General features: G+C 36.7%; 1 protein-coding gene across 15 annotated transcripts in view; it reads right to left on the bottom strand.

The window, feature by feature from the left end:
- The window catches only part of DPYD (dihydropyrimidine dehydrogenase), a 386,630-nt gene that overhangs the window by 91,788 nt on the left and 267,216 nt on the right, over positions 1-27,626 (bottom strand). For all 15 annotated transcript variants that reach the window (XM_068952361.1, XM_068952354.1, XM_068952355.1 and 12 more), the window contains 3 exons: positions 25,398-25,481; positions 7,769-7,889; positions 6,689-6,808 (listed from right to left, as the gene is read on the bottom strand). In XM_068952361.1, the coding sequence (XP_068808462.1) occupies positions 6,689-6,808; positions 7,769-7,889; positions 25,398-25,481 (325 nt within the window). The remainder of the gene's footprint in view (positions 1-6,688; positions 6,809-7,768; positions 7,890-25,397; positions 25,482-27,626) is intronic.

Below are 27,626 nucleotides of genomic sequence, written 5' to 3'. Positions count from 1 at the left end.
TTAAATTCACAGCTCACTGCTTGGTACAGCCCCTGAGATTTAAGGGTCTGGCCTTTAGAAAATATTTAACATAAAATTGAAATCTTGACATACTGAGAATTCAGTTCTCTGCAAGGCTTCTTTAATTAATCCAATGTACTCTACCATTGTTCTATATGAGACTGTGACATGGTGAACTGTTACCGAAGCTCACAGAAATGTGTAATTCTAAATTAAACACTCACTTACATGTACCTACACTGCATTTGTTTCCCAAGTACATGTGCATGAATGTGAAATTTTTAAATCCCATCTATAACGATAATAAAACACAAACCAATTACGCTCCCAGAGTAAAGACTTTTCATTCATTTCAAGCTTGGAAAGAGCTTTTTTCGAACTAAGAGGAGGAGAACACGCAGCTTTGTTCAAATGCTGCGTGTAAAGACCCATGCTTCATTCTTTTTTCAGGACTCGCTTAATCTTTTGGTGAATGAAATCAATTATGATCATTTTTAATCAACTACGAATGGCATCTGCGCTCAAAGTGGAAAGTGTTTTCTTTGTGGGAAATAAATTGGCTAAAAAATACTAAAAGTAGAAAAAATGTGTGTAGTTCTCTGACCTTATCTGCAGAATAATACTTATTTTTAAATAGCTATGGGAAGGATGTAGACCTTGATCTATGCCGTAAACCTTTGCCCTACTTCCAGTCAGTCGATGAGCTGCAAGCTTCTATGAAAATGGCAGCTGAGTCCCAGATGAAAAATTATGCATCTCATAAACTGCTATTCTGCTGAAATGTCAAGCTATGGCAGGGCTGTACCTCAAACTCAGCACTTGGCATTTTCCTTCTGTCTGCTTTGTTGCCATGAAGCAAACATGAACAGTAAGGATTTGTGTAGGGCAGGTAGCAGGCGAGCTCCCTGTCAAAAATCTATTATTAGGGCTCTGATCTCCCCGGCACAGCCCAGTGATGGCAGAACACTAAGAGAAATCCGACTGCTGCAAGGACACCACGGAAAACAGAGCCCTCTTTGTGCATCCTGACATAATATATGCAAATAAGTACTTCTAATGGCTGAGCTACATTTAACAGAAATAATAATCCAAAATTAAAATTGTACTATGGCATATATTTGTTTTTTACTCCTATGCACACTGTTTTATAAATATATGTTAATGTAAATAGTCTTTAACTCTCAGCAAATATTTATAGTAAACACAAGTGCATATGCACACATATATTTTCTTTTATTTCCAGTGACAGGCAGCTTTTCATCCAGTTTTACTGACCAAAATCAACACCATACAGTCACTGAGAGAACTGGGATGATGAAAGTGAATGCTCTTGTTTTTTCAGATTTTCTTTTAATGATATATCATAAAATTAAAATTAAAAGGTAGCTCTTATAACTTCAACTTTTTCCCTTTCAGTATAATTCATATATTTCAACAGATTACTAATAGGGACATATATTCCAATGTCAATTATTCATATAACATACGCATTTTAATTTAATGAAATAACACCTGCAGAGTATTCCCTTAAAAGTTACAATTGCTGTCTGACAGTGTTTCTTTGTAAAAAGAGACAGCTCCACCAACTTACTTGAAAAGTAAATAAAATTACCTGTCTCTACTCATTTCCAAAAATTATACATTCCCACATGTAATGACTGAATCTGCTCTCTAGATACACTCTTTCTGCGCGCTCTCACGGTCATCTCTAAAGTTATATATTATAACTTTCTGAATCTCTCTTACTCTGGAGAACTTATACAAACACATATATTTTAATAGTGTGTATAATATGCAAACAGTGTCAAAATACTCACGTAAAAATACTACAGAATACAACAATAATTGGATAAAGTAATAGTACCACATAGACATGACATGTCTGAACTCTTACTGTAAAATACAGCAATATTTTTACAAATACAGTAACAAAATATTAAAAGGATGAGTGCACAATAGAAAGATTTACTTTTAACCAAGTTTTTTGCTAAGTCCAGTGTATGGTGTTATAAATTTATTCCCTAAGGATCTGGCTTCCAGACAAAAACAAAGAAACAAACAGATGACAAAGAAGAACAAAAAGCATGGAAATGCAAACAGAAGCTCTGCTCTGTTTTGCCTGCAATAGGTATCTATACTGCTGCAATGTGATGTGTTTTAAAAAAACAGACCTGGAATATGTAAGCACAGTATGAAAGCTCATGGAAAGAAAGGTGTTTTAATTTTTAAAACACATCTAAAGGAAACAAATCTTAAGGAAGCATGTAGCTGCTGACAGTATATTAACATTTTTCTAGGAGACCTGGCATCTTATTACAGTACCTATAAAATACACATTTTCAAAATCATTTATATTTATCCAGACTGAAACATCTATTTCAGAGCCAGATGTCATTATTCATTGTGAGGATAAATACCAGCATTAGCTTTGTTTTAAGAAACAAATACTCCGTATTGCACAGGCAAAAGAAGAGCTCAGGGTAAAACCTTACATATTCTATATTCTCAAAGTTTAAATACTGCTTTCTCAATCTAAAAAACCCTTTAACAGAAATCAAACTGTCTCTAATTCTGCAAACACATAGGATGAGTTTACAAGTTAAGTATTTTGGGCAGCTGTATCTTTATTTCAGTAGGTTTTTTTTTTTATTGTAATGGTTTATTTCCTTAACGATATTTTGGAGGCTTAATCGGGACATTAATGCTTTTGACTAAGGGGCAGTTCCTGGAAACTTATAAAAATGGATGAACACTAGGATCCTCTAAGTATAATCTCCTCTCATGTAATGGGGCCATAGAGTCCTACGGCTGCTCCAGCCTTCGGGCTCAGCTAGGGCACACTACGGCACCACTGAGAAAAGAATCTCCTTTATAAAATGCCAATTTGTCAAAATTAAAGTATACCTGTACCTGTTTTGGTGAAATTTTCCCTACAAAGATTTCTTGGCACTAGGATAAAGGTAGAAGGTGAGGGGAACGAGTTCTGACAACGTTCAATAGTCAGAGGGTAAACCAGGATCAGAGGGGAGCCAGGTGGGACTCCCTGCTTCACACCAGGGATTATGAACTCGAGTCTCTCAAATGAGGTAAGTGCGCAGGTTGGCAGGCTGTGCTACTGCGTGTGTCCTGTGAGAGCTGTTTCATGTTGTACTATAATTTGATATTTGCGGGGAGATGGAGAAGAGAGGGAGAGACACTAATTCTACAGTCTAGCGGACAGACACTCGGCTGGGATACTGGAACGCCTCCCCGTCAGAATCACCAAATAAACATTACAGTAGGAAGGAGGAAACAGCAATGCTTCTTACAGTTTAGCAATTTTTAGCCCATCAAATTATATCAAAATAGGAAGTTAACTTCCAGAGCACTGGCTCGAAAGAAAATACTGACTGTGACAACTCAAAGTTAAATGGGATTTTTAAAAGTCATCTCATTAAATCTCTCCTTCTGTGAAAGGTTTAAAGAAACGACTAAGACACAAGTCTCTGCTCTCAAAGACATCTCAGGAACTTTGGTAATAAGTTAATAAACAACATGCTTTTTATGTTTTATTACTTTTAGACAAACTGTGGGAAATTCCCTGTCATTTACTAATTTAGAAGGAATTAAAAAGAAATTCCCTTTCCAATGGCTCTCTCTTCTGAAAAGATGAATAACAATCCTTCTACATACGGCTGCTTCATGCAGAAGCAGGCAAGAGGAAGGAAGAGGAAGCCAAGGGGAAGTTGTACATGGAAGACGTTTCTTTAGTATATAGCCATGTTCCACCTGGAAAAGGTAACCTGCACTACCCTGAGACGTATATGTCTGCAGCAAAGCTATAAAGCGGCAAAGAAGGGGGAAAAAACAAGAAAGGCAAGTCTAGACTGATCTAAAGCCAGTTTAATCCAGACTGGAGAAAGCACCCTAAAAATATTCCACTATGAGCAATTCCTCACCAACCAGGTGATCTTGAGCTTAGGTACATTTGCAGAACTTGCCAACACACCTGACCTGAGAGCTCCGTGCAGAAATCTTCACACCCTAAGAGTCCAGCTCTCACTGCACGCACAAATCATACAGCAGCAACTGTGTCGTATACCTCTGGGAGTCAGAAAGTCCTGCCTCACTTACTGTATGTCTAGGCCTATTGACGTCCAAATGAGAGTCATTTCTATTCTAGAAAAGAAATAAAATCTGCGGAATTTGGAGAAAACGCAGAGCAAGGTATGTTGGCTACACCCTGTATCTGCTCTAGATTTATGCACTGGAGAACATTATAAGCCAGCTGGGCTTTTGCACAACATGTGGAAAATGGACCAAACTTATTGCCACTATAATAGCATTGCCTTTGACTTACTTAAAAACATGAATTTTCCCTTCAGATGGATTATGTGAAAGACCAAAAAAAAAAAAAAGCCAACTGGCTATATCAGATAATAAAATAGAAAAAATCAAATAAAAAGTTTCAGCAAATCAAAATAGAAAAACACTACTTTACACTATGAAGTAACTTTCATGCAAGGATCACAAAGCACCTCCCAACAAGCCTGTAGGCATGTGAGTGGCGTTATTGCCTTTTCACAGACAGGAAATAGAAAAAACAGAAAGGTCAAGCGTCTGGCTTTAGGCCACCCAACTGAGCCCTGGCAAGGTGAGGAACAGGACTCAGAACCATGGCCACCCTGCACCTTGCTCTGACAAGAAGAAACACTCTCCCATCTTTTGTCCTGTTGTAAGCATACCAGCTCTCTTGATTTAAAACTGCTTTCTTGCTTTCATAAATTTGTATAATGTTACATCCTGATCATTGAGCAGAAAGTATTGCAGTGTGTGTGCAGAGTCTACTGACTTTATTGGCTTTGTGGCTTGCTTTTGCACAACAAGTTGTGGGATTGGGACCTAGTGATGTCAGTTACCAGCCAAAAACCCTTACTTATTTGTCTGCAACAATATACTCCTTCAAAACATAATACATTGACAAAACTTCCAGTGGTTTTCATATTTTTTTAAATAATCAGATTTGCATCTTAGGTAATGGCGTATCCCAAACTGACATCTTCTATTTCCTTTGATATATGTAAAACTTCAGGAAGGAAAAGACATTTTTATATTTACATGCAAACACACATGCGTATGTGTGTGTGCAAAATGGTAAACTTTTCCCCAGGTCTAAGTTATAACAGAATTATAAATCATGAAAATATGGAAATGCTGGCAGGCCCTTCCATGGGGCTAAGCATCCAGGTGCTTCTGTAATTTACACTACATACATGTTTTAAATTTGTGACATTAGAGACACTTTTCACAATGAAGTCATTTTATAGATTTTATTAGACAGACTTATGGTAGGAAGGAATATTCAGAAATTGCAACTTAAATGAGAAAATGTGAATGGTGTTACTTACATAAAATACTACCGCAATAGTTCTTTTATTAATTTTTAATGCACAGCACCCACTGTGACCTCCCTTATTCTTTTCCTGTCAACATGGCAGGCTAGAGAAATTGAAATGGGCTGTAGCTGTTCTCTTCTTTTTCCTCCTTTCCTTCCATTTTGCATAATATTAAAATTATAACATCTTATTGGACTGTCACTGTGATATAATCATTATGCAATAGGCATAATGATTTTTTTCTGATTATTATCTCTTCCTTGCTTTTCAGTGTTCTCTAAAAACTTCCAAATTCCATGCAGTTATCTAAGGCAGTAAGGCAATTTTCCACTGAATACAGTTGTCTGAACTAAAGTTTGTTTAAAAGGTATCTTTTGCTACATTTCTTATGGTTCTCTAAAGAATAGCACCAGCCATATAAAAAAGGCATTTTTTTGCCTGTCTGGTCTCCTCTGATTACTTTTTTGGGGTGAGGTGGGGAACGGTTCTGCTACGGCAGTGTTTGACTTAATCAGGAGGATGCTATTACTTCTGCTATGTATATTTACTGCCACTTCTATCACCAAGGAGACTAATCTCCATTCCAGTAAAGTCAAGAAGCTCACAGTATTGTCTTTGCAGGGCCAAGCTCATGTTGTCACAGCAACAGAGTGCACAGGGTCAGCAGATTAATGCATTAGTGTGCACAGGCACTGAACTGGAGTGTAAAAGTTTTGTTGCTGGTTTTAAAATTAAACCATGAAGCAGCACTTGGAAACATGGTCTATACAAGGTATTCTTGTATATCTCAAAGAATAAACTACACAAATATACATAAATTTGCCTAATAGAACCTATCATTTCTTACCACAGTGGGAAGAGGACAAAATAATCTACTTGGAAGAGGTGTATTCAGTCGGGAGGAGGAAGGAAGGCCGGAGATCAGGCTATGAAACATATACTGCATTTGGATTGTTGATATTTTCCCCTTGCGATGCCCTTTCATTAGCCTCTGTCTAACGCGGGGCCTGACAATTGTGACAGAATGAAAAATTCCAGGAAAAGTGAGGGTCACAAGAGAAGAGATTTCCTTCTCACTCTAGTGACCCTATCACAGTATTCTGATGCAGCATTTTACCATTAAGGAAAGGGCAACACAAGAGCCTTCACACTTAATCTGTTCCATCTGTCATGACTATTAGAAACATTGACCAGCAGTGAGCTCTAAGAACTCAGTGCAACTGCAGACATGATAGTCTAGCCCACTACAAGGACCTCCTGATGTTTTGTCAGCCTCCAAGGAAGTATTATGCATCAAAAAGGGCAACACCTACCTGACACGCCACCATATGTGGTCCTCTGTCCTCCACCAACTGCTGGCCAAGGTGTGCTGTCTGCATTCAGTCCCATCAGTCCTGACACAGTGTTGGTGGCTGTAACACCATCTGCACCACCTGTGAAAGAAAAGGTCAGTCACTTTTTGTTAAATAATGCATATATGAATAAGAAAGGGGAAAAAAAACAGAAAAACTGTGAAACTGTGAAATAACTAGAAATTCAAATAAATAGCTGAAGTCAGAAAGTAACAAGCTGTAATGGGATGTGGAGAAAGGTCTTTAAAACCAATCCTGGACTGATAGAGTTAACACTAGCTTCAAGGCAGGCTGCCATCAGTTGAAAGCACTGTAAGGGTTATATGTGGCACCTGGGAAAAACTGAGGCAGAAGGACAGATCGCTGCCTTTCAGCTGTGTGGGGCCAAATCTGTTACACTGGTTACTCCACATCTGGAGATGGCCCTGCACAGCAGCCACCTGCTTATAACCTCCTCCACCTGCTCTGCCTTGCTGGAGCCAGACCACATTCTTGCTTCTCACAGTGAGAAGCGAGAGGAAGTAAACAGCGTGACGGAGAAACTATGAACGTGGTTCTAAGTGACAGATTAATACATCTGCTTGGAAATTGATTTACTGTCATATATTTAAATGTCGTATATTAAAGTTTAAGGAGAAAAAAAGATTTAAATATACCTCAAATGGTGTATTTCTGTTTTCTCAGGACTTGCACACCCTTTTTACTACTGAAAGTAGGAATAGTGAAGATACAGTGGTATGGTAAACATATAAATATGATATAAATAGGAGTGTGCATATAAAGCTACACACGAACACATACAGTTTACTGTTAACAAACTAATATAGTTCTCTTTATAGATTGTTATATTCTATTATACAACATCTAAAAAATTTAGGAAACCTTTGTGATCACTGTGCTTATTCTAAATACATTAGAAAAACTGTTTTCATATTAATTTGTGTTGCTACCTGTTATTACTTCTAGCATCCCCTCTCCCCCAACTCCCCCACATCCTGCAAACTAGTAAAACTGCACAGTCTGTGCACCGGAGTTGGTTACCTTCCTGGGCAGCCATCGCAATTTTCACAATATCAGTGACATTTGGGGTCAGCTTGGCAAAGAAAGGAATCTGAACAGCTTGTCTAACCCAGCGACAGATGTTCCGTACCAGCTCTGGATCCTGTTCAAATAGGTCAGATAAATATAGAACACAATTAAAAGTAATATGAACAAAAGGTATATCAAGGCAATAGAAAACTTTGTTACAAGTGGCCATACTGCAATTTTGTGAAATTGCATGTCACGACTGAATCTCATCTCATTAGTTAACTTATTTCAAGACACATCAAGTAACTGCAAATCCATTACAGAAAGTTCATGGAAAAAGGAAGATTTACTTGTTTTAAAAGACAAAGATATCACAAAATGTTCATTTCCCAGAGAGTGAAAGTATCACTTTGGATGACAGAGAGTTTATTTACCCCTTTATTTTAAAGAGTATTTTTCAGTTCTAATGACTCACTGTATGTAAGGTATGTTGAAAATAATCACTATGATACAAAATAATGCAATCTTGAAGTACTGGCTGATTACACCTTGATCTAAACAACAAGGATGAGTCGAGGGCTATCAGAACGCAATTCAGCATTTCTGAACTCTCCTCTGACTTCAGAGAATAACTTGGAACGGCAAAAAGGTAAATGAAAGATAAAAATGTTTTATTTAAAGCTAGAAATAGAAATCCTCAAGTGTTGGCTTTTCATGATTTCTAGGCATTTACTTCCCTTACGGAATACGTACCATATAGAGAGAGGGTAATCGACTATCCTTTCCATTGAAAACAGCTCAGTAGCACTAAGGCTCTGATTCTGGCACATATAACAGTTATTGCTCAATGCAACTTTCAGGCCATGGGTCGTTCTTTTTTTCTGCTTTCTAATGCTCTTCAACAAATATCTTACCATTTGCAATACTGACAATGTAAAACACGGTAGCGTGATCTGGTTCAATAATGAATGGTGCTATTACAAGATGTGGTACAAGTAAAACTTGTGGGTAGGCTATTTGGTACTGCAGCAATTATTTACATTTGCTAAATCTTTCACTCTTTATCATAGACAGGTAATTGAGTCTATCACAGTCTGTCTCCCATTTGGATATTATAAAAAGTCCAAAAGCTGCACTGCTTTGCAGTAACTCTAAAAACAGGCTGAGCCTTGATGAAGCTTAGTTTAAAACAGTCCAGTGGACATGAAGGTTCTCAGCTTAGTGAACACACGGGAAATATACTTCATTACTGTTTCTGTCAGTTTACACCAACAATTAAACACAAACATAAAAAACGCAGGCTCTATTCCTAGTGCTTTACACGAATAGTAAAATCCTGAGACTCAGCTCTGCCATTCCAATAAAAATGGTGATCTCCCCGCCCATGCAGCATCCATGAAATATGCATGAAAGCTGCACTGGCAGCGTGGAAGTAGTTACATCTTTGACTTTCATTTCTGTTTTGAATTTCCTTGAGGCCCAATACAGAAATGAGGGAACCTCCAGAAGATATGAATTGTGTATCTTTTATGTTAATTCTTCTGCTTAGATATCCTCATAATAATGTTCATGATGTTGGCACTACATAACTCACTATGCTGGCTTCACAGCTGCTTACAGTGCTGCCATAAACATTCGTTCTCCAACACAATTTAAAAAACATTGTTCTTTTGATCCATACTGAATAGCTCACTGGGAGATCTTTTTCATTCATATTAACCCAATTTCCACCCTACCTAAGACAATTTGACCAGTTTGTCTTCCTTAATAAGTAACAATTTCTCATTTTTTTCAAAAGATAATAAATTAAGCTCTTTGTTTTCCATCAATTGCACTACTCCAATGCTAAAATCAACGCAACAAATGCAACAGAAAGGTCTTCAATTTCTCAAGCTGGTAAACAGTTTGAATGATTGATTGTACAGTTTGTATAGGCAGTTCCTTTTGAAAGGCTCACTTGTTGGATCAGTCTTGGAAAACTGCCCCTTTTTAGTTCCCATAACTTAATAAGCAAATAATTTGAAAACCCAAATGAAAGAAGTGAAAACTTTGATTTTTCCTTCACTTAAAATTCCAAGAGAAAAAAATAGCAACATTCATAGTGAGGAAACGTTATTTGTTTTTTTGTTTTAAGAAAAAAATGAAAGAAGTTCACAGTTCACTTCATAGTGAAGTCACTGATAGCAATTGGAAGAATGCTGAATTTTGCATAAAAAAAGAATTTCTATGAAATTTGAAAATTGTTGGATTGAAATAGGCATTTCCAAATTTGATTTTTCCTTAATCATTTATCTAATTCATTTGTTCATTCAGTAAATATCGTATATTGATAATGCTAGATACCCTCGTGAAAAATTACTGTGAAATCAAACATTTTCTTTTGTGCCAGCCCTGGAACGCATGTACGTGTGAGAGCTCCCTTTTCAAGGTGAGTCTCCTCCAGCAGAGCTGCACTGGAATATCCCGTCGATCCCTAGTTCCAACCAGACCAAACCTTGCCTTTTTCTGTTCCAACCTGCCCCGATACCTCTTCCTCCCTTTCTATTTTCTCTGCAACACAGACGTTGCTCCCTCCTGCTCCCTCAGTCCTGCCTCCAGGTCCCTTCCTGCTCCGATTCCTCCTTGTGTAGCTCCAGGTTGGCCCGTCCTCCATCTACGAGCTGCAGGGACACCCTAAGTGTCTAGTGGCGATAGCCACAACGTGCCGGAGCTTCCCTGCTACCCATAGGACTTCTATGCGATGAAGGCTCTGCATGAGAACATCAGAGCTTTTACGCTCTATAGATAGCTAACATGTTTTCAAAGAATTTCTCATTTCCACTTCTCAGACTTCCTTAATAGACCTATCTCTATCCGCAATGTCACATTTTGTATCTTAGATCATGAACAAAAAGTAATTCATGCATGAAATTCATAATTTCCTATCATATTTGTACTGCGGACTTGGGAAAATGCACCGTAAGTTTTCACATGGTTGAAAACAAGATTTTCATGTGATTCGACCACTATATTTTCATATGAAATGCATGAAATACACTTACATAATGCAGAGGAAGTTGCCTGGGAATTATACAACCTTTCCACAGAAATTTACCTTTCGACTGAGAACAAGACAAAAACTTTGAGAAATATTTAAATAATTAAAAGGAGAAAGTTCACATGTAAGTGCAATCATTGACTACATAAATGTAGTTCAAAATTTTATTTCTGGAAAAAATAATTTTTTGATCATATTCAGCAAAGTTTTAAACTCAGGATAAAAAGTAAGAAGGTGGGCAGCCTGACTTACTCCTGTGCACCAAACACTGGGTTTAAAGTGATCATATATAGGCTTTGTTTTGGCATGCTGTTTAAGCGTTTTGCTGATTCAGGGCCTCCCTTCCATTCAGACTTCTGGAAGATTGACCCTGATTTACAAATTCCACTTACTAATTACCAAATTCCATTTACTGATTCTTAGCAGAGATTGGATTTATAAAACATTCAAAGATTGAGAATATAGCTTGTAAGAGAACACATCTTGAGGCACATAAATTTCATTACAAAAATCTCTGCTAAAAATACCTAATAAAAATACTTGTAATATAACAAAAATATCCTTTTTACTCCAGTCCAACTTCATGAAAGTGCCCATAGCTTTTATAATTGATAAAGTATAGCTTTTATAATTGATAAAGTGGTTGATGAAGCCTGTATAATGAAAAAATATTTTTGAAATGCCTTGATAAGTAAAATGTCATTAGTGGTAAAAACAGATAGGCGTTTACACTGGCAAAATCAACAACACGCAGTAACTAAAATATACTCTGCTTAATCTTGTAAAGGATTTTAATGTTTTGATATTCAAAGTCTGCCATGTTGCTATACACTGCCGCCTTCTGTTACACATAGCTAGATTTCTAGGTTCTCTCATTAATGATGATTCAATGCAATTATTATAGAATTTGTAGCATAATATTACTGTATGTGTCAATCCAGAAGAATAAATGAATACTTCAATGGACTTTTACATACATTGGCAGCACACTTTATTCATCTGCTGTACTTTTTTAACAAACGCCATCTAAACAAAGCCTTGATGAAATTATCATCAGCTAAAATATAATATTGATCTACAGGAATTTGTTAGTGATTTAATACAAAACAATCTCTTTTGGTGTGAGATGTACATCAGTATGCCTTCTATTTTCCTGTTCTTAATCAAATATTGCTTTTTTACTCCAAAGGCACAGGAGATTTTAATGTTACAAGGTTGTCTTTTTACTCCCCTAAGCAGCAGTACAGAATCATTTTTCCTGAATATTCATTATAGCCTCAGGCTAGATGGATCTTTTAATCCTAACTACTCATTGCCAGTGGGTAGATATACTAGAGGAAAAACAACTATTCACCTTTTTTTTTTTTTGGTGAATGATCACATGATAAGCTTAACTACCATCATAACTATAAGCATAAGTCCTTAGAAATTAAAGTAGCAAGTTGTCTACTGATTCCCGTTGGCATTGGTAATGAGATGAAACCCACGTCCTCATCGTCCCCAAGGTAGATACAACTTGCATGTTTCAAAAAGAAGGTGAAAATGGCATGCAGACAGCAGGTCCGCCGCTCCTTGTGTCACATGAAAAGGAACAAAACCATGAAGAGATTACCACAGGAATGTTTGGCTGTAGATTTGGGAAATTATTTTTACTACTACCTATCTTTCAATGTTCTTGCAGGGTCCTCTTTTTTATTATTGCACAATCCTTAAGTTATATCCAAAATACCCCTCTGAAGCACGGAAGGACTCATATCTGTTTAACAAATGGAAAGAAGAGGGTCAGAAAGACTGAGATGCAACTCCTCCTTCTGGTGCCCCGCGTTTACTAAGTCATTTGCATAAAGATCTGAAGCAGCTCTTCTGGCAGAAAACTGAGCTTAGCTCTTCAGAATGCCTTAAACCATGAGATACTTCCCACTTTAACTAAAGAAGGATTTTTAATTCTTGAAACTAATCGATTCTTAAGAGAATTTGAATAATGCAAAAGATGAAAATACAACTACTTCAGGGTAATGAACATGCTTTTCCTAAAAACACAGACAGTCCCTGGGAAGCCCGTATGTGTGAGTGTGTGTACATATGCATGTATGCGTATGTACAGGATACTAATGTCAATCTGAAGGTTGCCATAAAAATAATATCTGTTACAGAACTTCCCTTGAGAAATTCTGAAGTAAATTTACTACTCAGTATAGCACGTTAGTTGATCTTGCCTAATTACAGCTACAGAAAATAGACATACCATGCAATCTTCACTCCATCCCTAATTACTATAAGGTGTACCTGACAAGGTAAGGACCTTTGCAGTTAAGAGAAGTATAAAACCATAACTCTTCTCAGTCATAATCCTGATTTTACATACGTATTAAGGCTTTCTTACATAGGAACAACAGAATTATCATTACAGATCATCCTGATGATTTATACAAATCCATTATTTGTATAAATAATGACTCTCAGGATAGGAACTGACTCTCATGATAGGAAGTTCTAGATGGCACAGAGAATGTTGCAAGATCCATTATGGGCTTGCACATACAGTCCTTAAATCTCATCCATCACTAACTACATAATGCCCTAAAAAACAAAGCTTCAGAAATTAAAATATTTTATTTAATGCAACCAGAAGTCTGATCTTCCTCATAAACCTCAAATCTCTGATGGTCACAAAACTGTCCCTTGTGTATATCTCTTGGCAATGACTCTCATGGATTAATCATGCATTATGTAAACATATTTTCAATTTTAAATACTGATCCTAAGTTACAGAGGATTTAGCTTATCTTTGTCTTATTTTAACACACATTAAGCTGATATGGAAGTTCCTGTATGTGGTTACTAGGCAAGTGGCCACAAGAGTCCCTTATCAGTGCATTTTTCTAGTGACATTTACTTTCTGCACTGGCCATCCAGAAGAAAGCTTGTAGCCTTCTCAAATCTATTATCATTGGGTTTTTTTTAATATGATAAAATGTTCTACATGTAACTTCCTCATTCTCCCTGGTAGACACATTTTCCAGAACAGTATGGATAGCTATGGGACAAGGAAGGAGGGCTTTTATGTTTGGGAATGACCAAGCCTAAGAAAAGGCACTTGGAAGCTTTATGAGTGAGAATTTGCAAGATTGGGCTTTTACATTTAATTCATGTACCATTCTCATTTTACTATTTAATTCAACAGTAGCTAACAAGGGAAGAGTTAAACCTATCCTCAGCTAGAGTGCAGTCTGAAAGACCACATGACCCGAAATTCCCCCTCCAATGAAAACCAACCAAAGGGAAAAGACTCTTTCACTGTTGGCAGCTAACCACCTTGCTAAAGGTAGACTTTCTTCCAGGCCATGCTATGCTTTCCTTGCGAAAGATTAATTACAGTGGCACTACCTGCCACTACTTGCAGCGTGGGCAGACAGGGGCAAGATAGACTTAGAACAGCTTTCAAGGAAGTAATGATCTTTTCTATAGATTCTTCACCCAGTCAATACGCTCCATCTGCTCAGTGTGTAGATCTGGATCTGTGTCTTTTACCAAGCTCCCAGAGATGTCCATAGGAAATGTTAATCTAGTAGGCTGTTAGTTCCGATGCTTTTTATATCTATTGCGTATCTCCTTTCCATATCAAACATGGATCTAGAAACCCATTAGGAAATAAGAATTTTTTTTAAAAAAAAATCAAATTTTAACCTAGGGCAGAAATAACAGTTTTCACAGCTGAATGTGAAGTTATCTATATATATTAGGAAAAATTTCCCAAAATGCCTAAATGACTTCAGAGGCTTTGGGTCAGCCTACCCAACCTCATAAAAACATAGTTCCTGGATGAGAGCAGATAGTGTCCTTGCTAGAATCTATGAGATGATAATGTGAAACCAATAGCACAAAATAAACTTTTAGTGATAAGGAGAGAATGTGAATTCAGGTCAATATTCTTTTTCCATCAATACTGCAACGCCTTTTGGTGTGAGAACCAAAGTGTACTGAAGGAGGCGGAAATCTTTTGACTAAGTTTAAAATGTTTGGAGCGAGCTTCTATTTTACAATTTCCTATACAGAGTAAAAACAGACTTCAGCTGTGAGTGCAGTATTTTGTCCAACTAAAAGAAAGTAGCAGCATTTTTTGTAACTTATTTTTAACTTGCAAGTCAATAACAGTCACTTTGGATTTTATAGTTGTAATTTCTACATATGTATTACTTAACAATTTCATTTACATGTTTGAATTGTTCCCTTAGCCTAGCAACAATTATTTCAAAATCTCATCAGATATCTTCAATAAAATGGTATAGGAAAAGTCTAATCAGGATAAAAAAATCAAAAATATTCACAAATAAGTAATTTCATATTTTGTTTGGGGAGGATCAAAACGTTTCATTTCAGTTGACCTTCAGCTTTTTAAATTAATGCATGCTTTAAGGCAAGAGGTCTTTTCAACATGAAGAGCAGTTGTGGCCTTTTTTTTAGAAAAAATTTCTAAAAGATCAGAAATTAATACGAGAAGAATTAAGCAAAAGTCTACACAGTCACCATTTTGCTACATTTACCCTAGCAACGTTCTGTTCTATGACTGTTGCCCACTGGTGTAATTCAAGGATTTAATTATTTTACACTCTTTTACATATTCTAAAATGCTCTTTTCTTGTTTTAAAATGTCTTAAAAGAACTCTATGGAGTAAATTAACAAAAATATTCATGTTATTTCCATATCGTAACTGGTCTAATTTGATGAAAATCTGTAATATCTTTAAAGTAAAGAGAAAATACATGACTTACTAAGCACTAGTGAGACAAACACTTTTTTTGCCTACAGACTATTGCAGATCCAAATGTAAAAGTGCAGCTTGACAAATTCCCCCCCCCCCTTTTTTAAATAGACTAAATTCTCTCTCCCTCCCTTTTTGTTATAGACTTTTCATTCACCTAAAAACAATACTGTAAAAAGACCAGGTCAAGCACAGATTCTTAGTTCATGCTTGTTTTCGTCAAAGTAGGAATGATTAAAAATCTAAGCAAGAACTTGGTAATCTGATTCAATAGTTTTTCATTTTATGCGGCACATGACAAGAACCAAAAAAGCCTTGCTTCATTCTCCATCTTACACGATAGGACTCTTTATTACTATCAAGTCGAGCTGCAAGCCTGGTGTCACGATTTGAGCAGCTGATCTTCACATCAGCCACCACAAGTTCCACGCACGGGAACGTAACGGAGACAGATTCTCCTTGCTCTCCAGTCATACCCATGTGTCACTGGACAGAATCATGTCACTCTGGATTAGGTCCCGGCTTTGGTCATGGCTGAGCTAGAAAGTCAAAGCTCTGAGACCCGCTCTATATGAGCAGAAATAACAGCAGCTGTTGAGAAAAGCCAGCATGAGACTACAGCACTACTGTGGTTCATAGCCTGCTCTGAAAAACTTACAAAAGATCTGGTGCATGTAAAAAGATTCAGCTTCTTTCTTACTCTCATTTGGTCTGGCAATCACTATTTTTTCGCTTCTCCAGCTCTTCAATTAGAACCTTTGAAGGATGTTAAAAGACAGGAGAAATAGCCTTTGATCACCTCTCTCGATTCCAAATGAAAGAACGGGAACAACAAGTTATTAGAGCATTTTCTTACTGTAGCGCGCTACCGCAGCTACACAAGTGAACAATTCTAACAGTATGTTTAAAAAAACAAACAAACAAAAAAACACTCCAAAGTCCACCCACAGAAGATTGTACTGCAAAGTTTTTAACATACCTCATCTAATAGCTGCCAATACTAACGCAGGTCAGTAGCCAAACTCAAGAATACATTTATCAAAGTGCTGCGTGGGAGATCCACTTTGGATTCCCTATTAGCAGTATGCCACTCCTACACGCTTCTTTCAAAATGTAGCACTTAATAACTGAAAAAATAACAAATAAAAAGACAAGGTCAAAAATGAGTTGGATATTTTTGATTGACCAGTACACAAAAGTACAAAATACAGACTTGTGATGGGAGTTGAAGCAATGACAAGAGGGATGTCAAGATCAAGCACAACTGAGGCTCAGAAGGTTTGAGGCTGTCTTTTTTTAGTCAGCTTTGCAATTACTCCCTTTTTCAGATCACATAAAAGCTTTATTGGTTTTTGTTTTCTCCCCGCAACTAAAAGAAATGCAATTCAATTTATTTTGAAAACCAAGTCCTGCCTCTATGGAGGGGGTAGAACCATACTGAACTTTAGTTTAAATTTGTTAATTTTTTTCATTTAAAATGTTAATCTAAACAACCAAAACAAACATAATTGTTCAAAAATATTCAACTTTAAAAACAGACTATACGGTTTTTTTTTCATTTGCTATACTTAAATTTGGTAGGAAAAGCTCTCTATATGTTTCATGAAGATAAGTCAGTTAAAACTGTAGCAATCACTGTCTATAGCTATTGATTTCAATGCAATATTAAAGGACCCAAACCCAACCATTATTCTCTTCAGTTGTCACAATAAAGGTTAATAATAGTTGGCCTGAAAGGGTGATGCACAGATTGCCAGTTCAAATTAGCAAATGATTTTGTTCCGAGTCCCTGCATACCAACTGGGCCTAAATATTCCAAATGAAAAATGTGAAATTGCACGCTAACATTTTTATAAACTTCTTGGAAATACTTAACAGGAAAGATTTATTTATCAACAGCATTGGTACATTTAAAGTGTTGGCTGAATAAAAATGACGTCTTCTCTCTGACAGAACAAAATATTTTATCTTGGTTGTTTCTATCCAACCAAAATAATGTTTCTCATATCACTGTAGAAAAGTGGTACACAGCATGATTAAACAATATTTCAGCTCTTTAGTTCATGCAGAGGTTACCTGCTAGAAGGCATAAGGGTTTCATTAGGCTTACGTTATACATGAGAAATTTTAAAGGAAAGCATAGAACTTGAATGTATGAGTACTGCAGCTACAAATAGCTTTTTCTTGTGGTCAGGTAGACAAGCTCTCTGTCCCTTTCCTGTCATAAAGAGACAGAAAATACCAAGATACTTGAGGAAATCATCAATCTTTGAAACTGACAAATTAAGAAATTTAAAACCTATGCTCAGATTTGATATACTGTAAATGGCAAGCCTTTCAGCGCACTGACTAACCTCACTAGGAGGTGAGGCAAAATTTAAAAAGCACGAGCCTAATCCTGAAAATTCTCACGTGGGCAGTGAAGAGACTAGTTAGCACACTGTTAATTAACTTTATCAAATGGTGGCATAACATTGAAACGACAGAAAGAAAAAGCTATTAGCGTGCACTGTGTAGTTAACTTTTATCGTGTACCAAGATGAACCGTTTTAAAATGTTTTATTTTACCTACCATCAAATACTTGTTGCTAATCATTTTTTCTAATAAATCCTGTTTACAAGACATCAGTGATATGAATAACTACGCTATCTTATGCTGCAACTATGTATCCAAAGGCAAAACAATCCAGAAGATCCAGTAAAACTCAAAACATTTAACAATGTAATCATAGAAATAAGATTGCCTCAGTTTTCTACATTTCCCCTTTCAAAAAGCTTTCAGGGCATTAAAAGGTAATTGCAAGAATAAATACAAATTGCCACTTGGATTTTAAGAAAATCATGTTTTTCTTCCTTTCCAGGAAGCACTCACTTGCTATACACTCTGTCATATTTTAGTTACTGAAGTCTCATTAAAAAAACCCAAAGCTTTTTGTTTCCTTTTTAAAGCACAGTAGTTCACTGATATTTTGGCTGAACTGAACTTCTTTGTGATATCTGTCAGTCATAAGGTAAATTCCAGCTGAAATGCTTGCCATCATAGTGAGATTGAAAATAAGGATCCCAGTTTGGTTGCCTATATTTATGAATTTCAAGGAAACGGATTCGCTTTTTCATTTGCTAAAGAAAATCCACTCTGAAAAGAACACCTTCCATGTATAAATAAAAGGTCATCATGCATAAACAGTATTTAAAAACCTACCAACAGCCATACCATGCCATCAAAAATTTTCAGCAAGTTGCTAGTGCCGTTAACATTACTATCCTATTTATAAACCCTTTTTATTTTCTGGTGTGTGTTTGGAGTAATTCAATTACCAATCTTTTAAAGCAGTAACAGAGGCTTAAATGTTGTCAAACTGCAATATAAAATTACAGAACAGTGTCCTGATGATGAATTTATTAAACTTTGTATCTTAATTCATTTCCTCTTGAGTGTATAAAAAACAGAATTCTTGAGACAAAATATTAACTAACTACTCTTGCACCTCATTATTAAGTATTGTCCCCTTTTGCATATTACAAAAAGTAAAATACATGAGCACTAAAAGGACATATGGTACTGAAAACGTGGAATAAATCTGCTTAAACCATAACATTTCATTATACCTGAATCCTATGAGTACAACAGAAAAGGAAATGAAGTCAGGTACTGGAAGAAGGCGGCTGAGGTCACTAAGCCAGTAGTGACCATATAGTAAGTAAGCTTTTTTCTCTTCAGATTCCTACTGAAATTATTCACAAGTCAGTTGTTACTCTGAAAGCAACTGAGCAATAGGTTTACGTTATGAGGAGGGGTTTAAAGAAGGAAGGAGTGAAAAGAGAAAGGGAACAGAGACATATGAAATGGGAAAAACCAAAAAGGGGACAAGTCAAAAGGTTAAAACAACATGACTGAACTAGCTAAAAGATGACACGTGGCCGTGGTTAGTGAGGAAGCCAGGAACTTAAGCCCAGCAAACACATCTTCCACTCTGAGAAAAGATGCACTTAGATCTATGTTTGCATGTGTTGAGCACAAGGCCATCAGTCAATGGCCCTTCTCCTTGCCTATTCTACATATCCGCAGCAAATCAATGCCCAATGTACTCTGTTCACTTCATGCAGGCCCTGGCACTGCTCCAGTGACCTCTCTGGATCTGCATCAATTTACTTCAGAAGATAATTTGGGCTGCATGTTCATTAATTCTCTGAGTCCAAGTGTTAGACTTAAGATTGGTGGGGGGAGAGGACTCGCACACCACTCACCTCTGCCTTCATGACAAAACTGTCACCACTTGGACTAGGGAATCCTGGTTTCTGATAAGCATGTGACTTGGGATTTAATTTCCTTTGCCTGTCTGAGCTTTTCCTTCAGCTGGACTATTAAGGCTACTGTTCAAATCCATCAGTTTGGGCAGTAGCCAAATTCTCTTCTCTATCCAGCTGCCTAGTTTTATGAAACCTGTAGAAATTTGATATCTCTGAAAGAGTTTCATCTCTGAGAAATTTGATTGAAACAGGTCACTTGGCTGAAACACACCTCAAAGCAACAGAGGGGTACTGAAAGACACAGTGGCCCTTATTTTCCTAAGTTCCCAACAAAAAGGAGGAAAGTGGTCAACGCAAGTGGACAACAAGAGGTGTAATTCCTGAAACACCACCATAAACCTCACTTGGATTATACTAGCTATATCCACTTTGGGAGACAATGTTCCTGCTGCTGCTATAACACAGTGTAACACAATCTTGCTGTACTTTGCATTAATTTGTTGCAGTTAACGGATACAAAAGAGAAGAGAGAGAACTAATATTGCCTGCAGGACTCAATGAATTATACTTAACCAGCATATTATTGTAGGGTGATAGCAGAATGCCACATGAACACAGATATAATCAAATTCTGTTTGGGGCATCATTTATTTAAAATACTTCAAGCTCCTTGCCTGTAGAGCAACAGCGAATTATCATGCTATGCTGTGCACTTCAATTAAGAAGTAGCCCCATCTTTCCTATTTCCAAGGTACGGCAGAGCAAATCTAATGGTGCCATGCAGCCAGTTTTCATCTCTGTAGAGTAACCAGTGCTTTTGGTTTTATTTTGGTTTTTGTTGCTGTTGTTTTTAACAGATTCCTTTTCTTGTGAACGAGGCAATGTGGGCTTTTATGAATTCTGCCTCCTAATTGCAGGCAATAAACATAAACACCGCCAGCAGCAGAGGCTGTGGCAACTAGAGCTTAAGTAAAATGAAAATAAAGGTGAGAAAAAAATTACAAAGTAAGTTCTTTTTGTATATGGTCTGAAGAGTTAAACAACCAGGATCTGGATTTCAGTGCTCATGAGAGAGAAATATGTGTTTCCTTCAGTATAAATTAGAAAAGCAAACAGTCCTCCAAACCTATAGCTTAAATGGTGAGATATGCAAATATATGCTACATATTGGAGGGTTAAAAGGTATGACTAATGGGAAATATTTTTAAAGATAGGATGTTATTAATTTTTAAAATATTTGCTTATAGCATAAAGAATCTCTGTTCTTGCATTTAGGCTGAGATCTCCGAGTATGAGACATTAAAAAAAAAAAAAAATCTAGAAGCATCCTCTGTGCTTTGGTAAGTTAAACTGATGTGTTGTTTTTGACTTGAGCTCTCTCTGTCATACTGACCATCTCCTCCGACATGAACAAGTGAATATTTGTGCTTCCCTTTATCCACTACTCATTTCCTATCTCTGGTACAAACAATGCAATGCTTTCAGATAGAAATTTAGTGTGGTGAAGCCACAGAATAACAGAAATGTTAGTTTGAAAGGATTTCTGGAGGTTATGTAGGCCAACATCCTGCTCAGAGCAAGAGTACAGCTGATGCTACTAATGGTCAGCCATTGCTTTGCCTACCTGAGTCCTGCAACTCTGGAGATGGAGATCACAGGACGTTGTTGGGCAACACGCTCCCGGGCTGCGCTGCCCTCAGTGAATTTTTTTCCTGATGTCCAACCTGAAACCTCCAGGCTGCAATTTGTGGTCATTGCCACATCCTCTGGCACTACTGAGAACGACCTTTCTTCACAGCTGTGCTTCTGTTATCTTTGTAACTCCCCTTCAACAGCTGTAGGCTGCTCTTTTCTTCTTCCCTCTGCTGTTCTTCACTCCCCAGTAGGCCAGTGAGACTCACTGAGATTTTTGAAAAGTCTGGATATCACTCGTGCTAGTCAGTCTTACTCTAATGATTCTAGGTATATAGAGCATTTCAAATACTGGACCTGGGGTTTCATCTGAACAACAGAGAATGACATAAAACTTGGCAGGAATGCAACACGAAACCCAGATAATCAGCCCAGTTCAACTACTTACTCATACTTACCAGAATACCTGGAGAGAATTCTTGACTTTTGGACCAAAAATAAAAAGCCAAACACTGACATTTGTGGTTTTAAAAATCACAGTATTGGTCCTGAATGTTTAATACCATTTAAACAAAATTTAAACAATCTTCGCATACTTTCCAATGAAGAGATACAAAGTTAACTACAAATACAGTAATAATTCACTGTTTACAATATTGTCTTTATGTTTACTATTAAATGTTTTGTACACTTACATTATCTGATTCAAAGAAAATCTGTGCATTAGTACCGTTTAACTTAATGATATAAACTCTTACAATTTTTCATGATCTACAGCTACAGTTGCAGACTGTTATGAAAGAATACAAATCTTAACTTTATTATCATTAATCAGCATTAGTAAATATAATTGACATTTTATACAGAACCAGTTTTAAGTAACTTATTGGCAGAAATACAGATGCCTCTTTAATATTACCCTCTGGCTAGCTATGCTGTTTAGGCGCCAGAGTGTCTGCACTAATGATTTGGAATTAAAATCAAATAAAAGCTGAGAACTGTAATGCAGTATAAAACAAATAGTCATTTTTAGTACCAGTTTTTGATATATATATTATTATTTTTATATATATTATTTGGATATATCTGGAATTTTAAAATTTTACAGTGGTATAAAACAGTAGGAGTGTCTAAGAGTAGATAACAAAATAGGATAGAGCAAAAGCAAATCTAATGTTCCCAGATTTTTACACTTACCCTTAGGCACACCATAGGAATTGAAATGAGGAGTAAAAGTAGACAGTGTAATTAACCTTTCTTTTCCTTTCCTTTTTTTTTGAAAGCAGAACATTTTAGACATTAAAAACAGTAAAAATACACATACACGTATTTCTGCTTTTATTTTTCATCTCAGCAACTTCTGTAGTTTCCTGAGGATTTAATGTGCTTAGGCATAAAAAGGGACATAATCCCTAAGAAATTTTCCTATGAAGATCTGGATTATGTTATCAAAAAGATTTAAGAAAACCTGCTTCACTGTTCAAACAGGAGAGCTAGTCTGTCTCCCAAAGCCTCATGCCCTGTTGCATAGACACTGAGTACTTTTTCCAGAGCGTACCTGAGCCCACTCTTCCCCACATTACACATATACCACCTACTTGACTTTAGCTCTGGAAAAAAACATATTAGGAGTTAAGCTGAAATACTTCCTAGCGCTTTCCTGGTTATGATGGGGCCTCCAGGGGACTCCACATGCGGAACTCCCATGAAGGGCCACTAATAAATGTCCTAGCACAGACTATTTTATCCTGTTTACTCTCAGCCTTTGCTTTGACAAACTACATTTAAAGCCACTATAATTTATCATAGCCAACTCTGATAAACCTCAGGATTCGGCCCTCTAAAGATTGCTTGCTTCATTTATTTATTTGTCTAAAGAACTGGATTCTTTTCTGAGCTCTCATTTTTGGTAGGAAAGTTAAGAAAAGACGAGATATATTTGAAAGTAGTATATATTAAACATTCAAAAGAATATCCATATTGAATGGGGAAGAGAGAAATACTATTATTATACAAACATGTATGTATATATAATGTAATCTTTTTCTTGCTTTATGGATCTGATCTCCTCCAAGGAGAGTCACAAATCCACACGATAGCCCTGAGTGCTCAAATTTTGCATTTCGTTCTCTGATTTTACAGTAGCTGAAAGATATGTAAAAGCTCATGTAGCCAGACAGCTCCCTACTGACTACACATCTAAGCAACTTCACATGCATATATTATTTTAACCAGTGCAGGCTGGAAATAACATATGCTTAAAAAAAAAAGAAAAGAAAAGAAAAAAATGAGCCTATTTCAGTTTCCATGTGAAACCTTCACGGCTCTCCCTGACTAAATCACACCTTCCACAGGGTTTTGCCATCTCATGAGACGATAATTCAAACTACTGAGCTATAACATGCAGAGTTGAAGGGTGGGAATTGCTTCACAAACTGATAAAAATGGCTACCATAGCTGTTTGTTGTTAAACACATTTTTGAAAAAAAAATTAATAATAACTATTACCATTTTCCTAGAACGGTCCTGAAGGCTTTTTATAATTTTTTTCTCTCCCATTTTAATCAAAATTTTGGAAAATGACCACTGGCCATGAAAAGCATCTAGACTACTTTCATTAAAAATAATAATCTAGAGCAAGGAGTGGATCGACATCATTTTGTTCCCAGAAAATTATTAATAAAAAGTCCCATGCTCTAGGCCTGACCGTATCATTCTTATGATAAATCTTCAACTGAAGTGTGTCCATAGTTCCACTGAAATCATTACAGCTCCTATTATCTCCCTGATAAAGTTTTAGAAAGTTAATGTCTTAGTTATCCAACCATACCTCAGTTCTGAAATGGTCTGTGTTTAGCTGAAGGAGAGAGGATGAATTAAGATGTCTACTAGCCCTCCAGAAGGACCAGCTGAAAAGTATATGTGGTTATTAGGGTATATAATTGTGATCCCCATGCTGCATCTTCCTCCTTCTCTTTCTTCCCTTGCCCCAAACAGTAGTGAGACGGGAAATCAAGCACTCAGAAGCTAGGACTTGCCAAATCAGTGCCTGAATATGCAAACTCAGCTCAACTATCTTCTTGTGTACCTGAAGCCCGGAGGCTTTAGTCTTCAGAGAATTTAAAGGCCAAACTAAGGAAATTCTTCCCTGAGAGATTGGGTTAACCACGATTTCTCAGAGACTTCCAAGATTACTACATTTGGGCATGTTTCTGAGCGAGACCAAACCTCAAAACCATGGCCAAAACCTGCAAAAATCTGAAAACTTCGAAGAGAAATGAACGTAAGAACTGGCTTTTCAGAGTGTTTGTTTTTTCATGGACAAAACAAGACACTTTCTCCTAAATAAAGTCGTGGAAAGTACTGAAAAATCCTGCATCAGATTTCAGCATGACAGAGACACCTGACACAGACCATTCCAGTCCAAATGTACACTACAATCAAATCTATATACTGCAGAACACAGGGTCTTATAATAGGAAAAGGTAACTGTAGGTGGCACTACCAGAATGTATGCCATATTCTGCGATTCTGAAATAGTTAGGTTCAAACGCTAAAAATTGTACAATGCAACGTATGAAATGTGTGTACATCTCATGTCTTTCAAAATCATTATTGATACACACAGTTTGTATTGGGTTGTGATCTAAAAGATATCTACGGGGCACTGCAGTGGAAACCAACAAACTCTGTCCAAGCAGTTTTTGGAAATTATCTGTCTTACTATTGTTCCCTGTCAAACACGTAATGCACTTTTGTTCTCAGCAAAACTAAGCATTTTGTATATTCGTAGCTTCTGTCATTTTCCACTTCCAGCAATAAATATTTAAACATGTTCAACCTAAAAATCTCAAGCCAGTAATCTGCTGCTTGCATCTTCCCCCTCGAGGTGTAACTATCAATGTGCTAGTGCAGGATTGCTGAAGAGACATGAAAGAGATTGCTGTTACAGTCCTACCTGCCCACAGGCCAGGCCCATGCCTCTCTCTCCCATACCATGAGGACACGATAAATTTAACTCCAGCGCATCTGCACCAGCAACCTATGAAACATACAAAAGGAAAAAAAATTGTTTCTGCAAAATATTAAAAAATGAGATGCATAATAGGGCCTTACTGAAGCAATGAGAGAAAGGCTCAGCAGTTAGCGTTACACAGGTAGCTTCTGTGTTCTGAAGAACTTTGATTCTTAGTAGTAAATTTCTCTTTTCTGCTTTAATGGATTTTGTCTCTGTATTTTCTGCAGATGCCCGTGTCACAGCTTTTGTGGTTAAATATTTTGTTTCTTAAGTCAAACAAGAGTATTAAAAACTGTGCTTACAAACATATTAAGTGTGTTAATTTCTCTTCAGCACCCTCTCTTAGTCAAAATTAAAAAGAAAAAGAAGCTGAAGTGTATAAGGGCAGCACACAAACACATTTCCATTTTCTCCCTGCCGAATTGCTCCCGCCTAAGATGAGGATCTATCCCTTGGCCTTCTATTTGGCTGTAACTACTATTTTGTTTTGAATTTGCATTTTGTTTTTCTTATTGACCTGGAGTAACTTTTGCCTGCTGTGTAGCCATGGTTCAGCAGCTCTAAAAGAGCATGACCACGGGGGAAGCTATCCATCACTTTCAGGAATCTTCCACTTGCCGATCAGCTCTGTGAGCTGGGGCTACGCAGCTGCCGTTCCCGGTGTTATCAGCCTCCATGACAAGCTGACCTTTTTGTATGAATAGGTCGTCCTCCTGTGGAGAGAGTCCTCGGTACCTTCTGGGGCTAGTGCTCTTTGGAAAGCCACATCTATTACCTTCCGGACAGGGTCTTATGCATGCAGTAAAATATCACTGCTCTTTAAGCAGTGGATTCCAGAGCACCCCAACAAGTGTGACCCCTTCCGCAAAGCGCAGATTAACAATTACTTTGCTGAAGAACGATACGTTATTAAATGCATTTAAATAATTACTCTTTTCCAAAGGGGTAACAAACACAAACCCAGATTGAAAATATCTGTCTTAAAATTAGATAGCATTGCCATTGCACTTTAAAAAAAAAAGAAAAAAAGAAAAAAAAAAAAAAAGGAGCAAATGGCACAATAAAGCCATTCATCACAGTCAGTTTAAAAGCAGTAGAGCTCAGGCCAAGCATGGATTCCACAAAAGATTTCATGGTCAATTAGGTAAATACAGGTATAAAAGGGACTAGTGTTGAAGATCACAGAGCCAATTACTGATGATGTTTAATTTCACTTCCCTAATTCCCCAAAGTGATTTTTTCCCTCACAGCTTTAAAATGTCCAAAGAAAATAGAGAAGTGTCTTCCCATATTACCATGAGAGGCTTTAAAACACTACGAACAAAGAAGAAATGGTATCCAAATATCCATATGCATGCACATAGAAACATGCTCTCAAAACATCCATACCCATAAATATATTCATATATATGTATATATACACCCATATACATTTAAACATACATACATATGTATTTGTACAATATTTATAAAACATCTAATGCTGAGCTAAAGGTAACAATAATGATCACCTAATATTTTTTCTTTAAAAATTTTGTTAAAGCCTTCCTTTACTGGTCTGAAAATATGTTTTTTATTTCCTCTAGATATTTTAATCTGTGAGGAAAAATTCAGTTTTGTTTAAAAATAACAATTTCCTGTTAAACCTGGATATACGCATCTTTCTGAATGACAGTATCACTGTCTTAATCAAGTGTTTCCTATACTATTCACTATGGACATAGGAACGTGTTTTTAAACAGTTTTTTTCCTTCAAATGATTTCAAAATCGAAACTTCAGGAGTATGGTCTGTTTGCATTTGTGTGAGACTGGATTTACGTTATAGGAAGCCTGCTGACTGCTATTATCTACACTGGCTTTCTCTCCTATCATTTTTGAAAGTCTGTATTAAAACTAGAATAGCACTAAATAAGTCTTTTATGCTTTAAATATTGAAGAGTTTTATATTCAAAATTTCTTCTGGTGCTGTCAAACTAGTGTGCCTGTAGGCAAGGTAAGATCAAGTTAGGCTCTCAAAGGTAGAATTAAATTTTATCAGGGCATCCATCATAATATACAGTTTGCTTAAAATGCAAATAAAAAGTATATAGGTTCAAAATCTAAAGGCTTTCCAAGTACTGTTTAAAAATCCAAGGGACCATTTTTACAGAATAGATTTCCTTTAAATT

This window comes from Struthio camelus, chromosome 8 (genome assembly GCF_040807025.1).
Source record: "Struthio camelus isolate bStrCam1 chromosome 8, bStrCam1.hap1, whole genome shotgun sequence".
Classification (NCBI taxonomy): Eukaryota; Metazoa; Chordata; class Aves; order Struthioniformes; family Struthionidae; genus Struthio; species Struthio camelus.
Note: the sequence above shows the minus strand (reverse complement) of the source record. Positions and strands in the feature narration are given on the sequence as shown.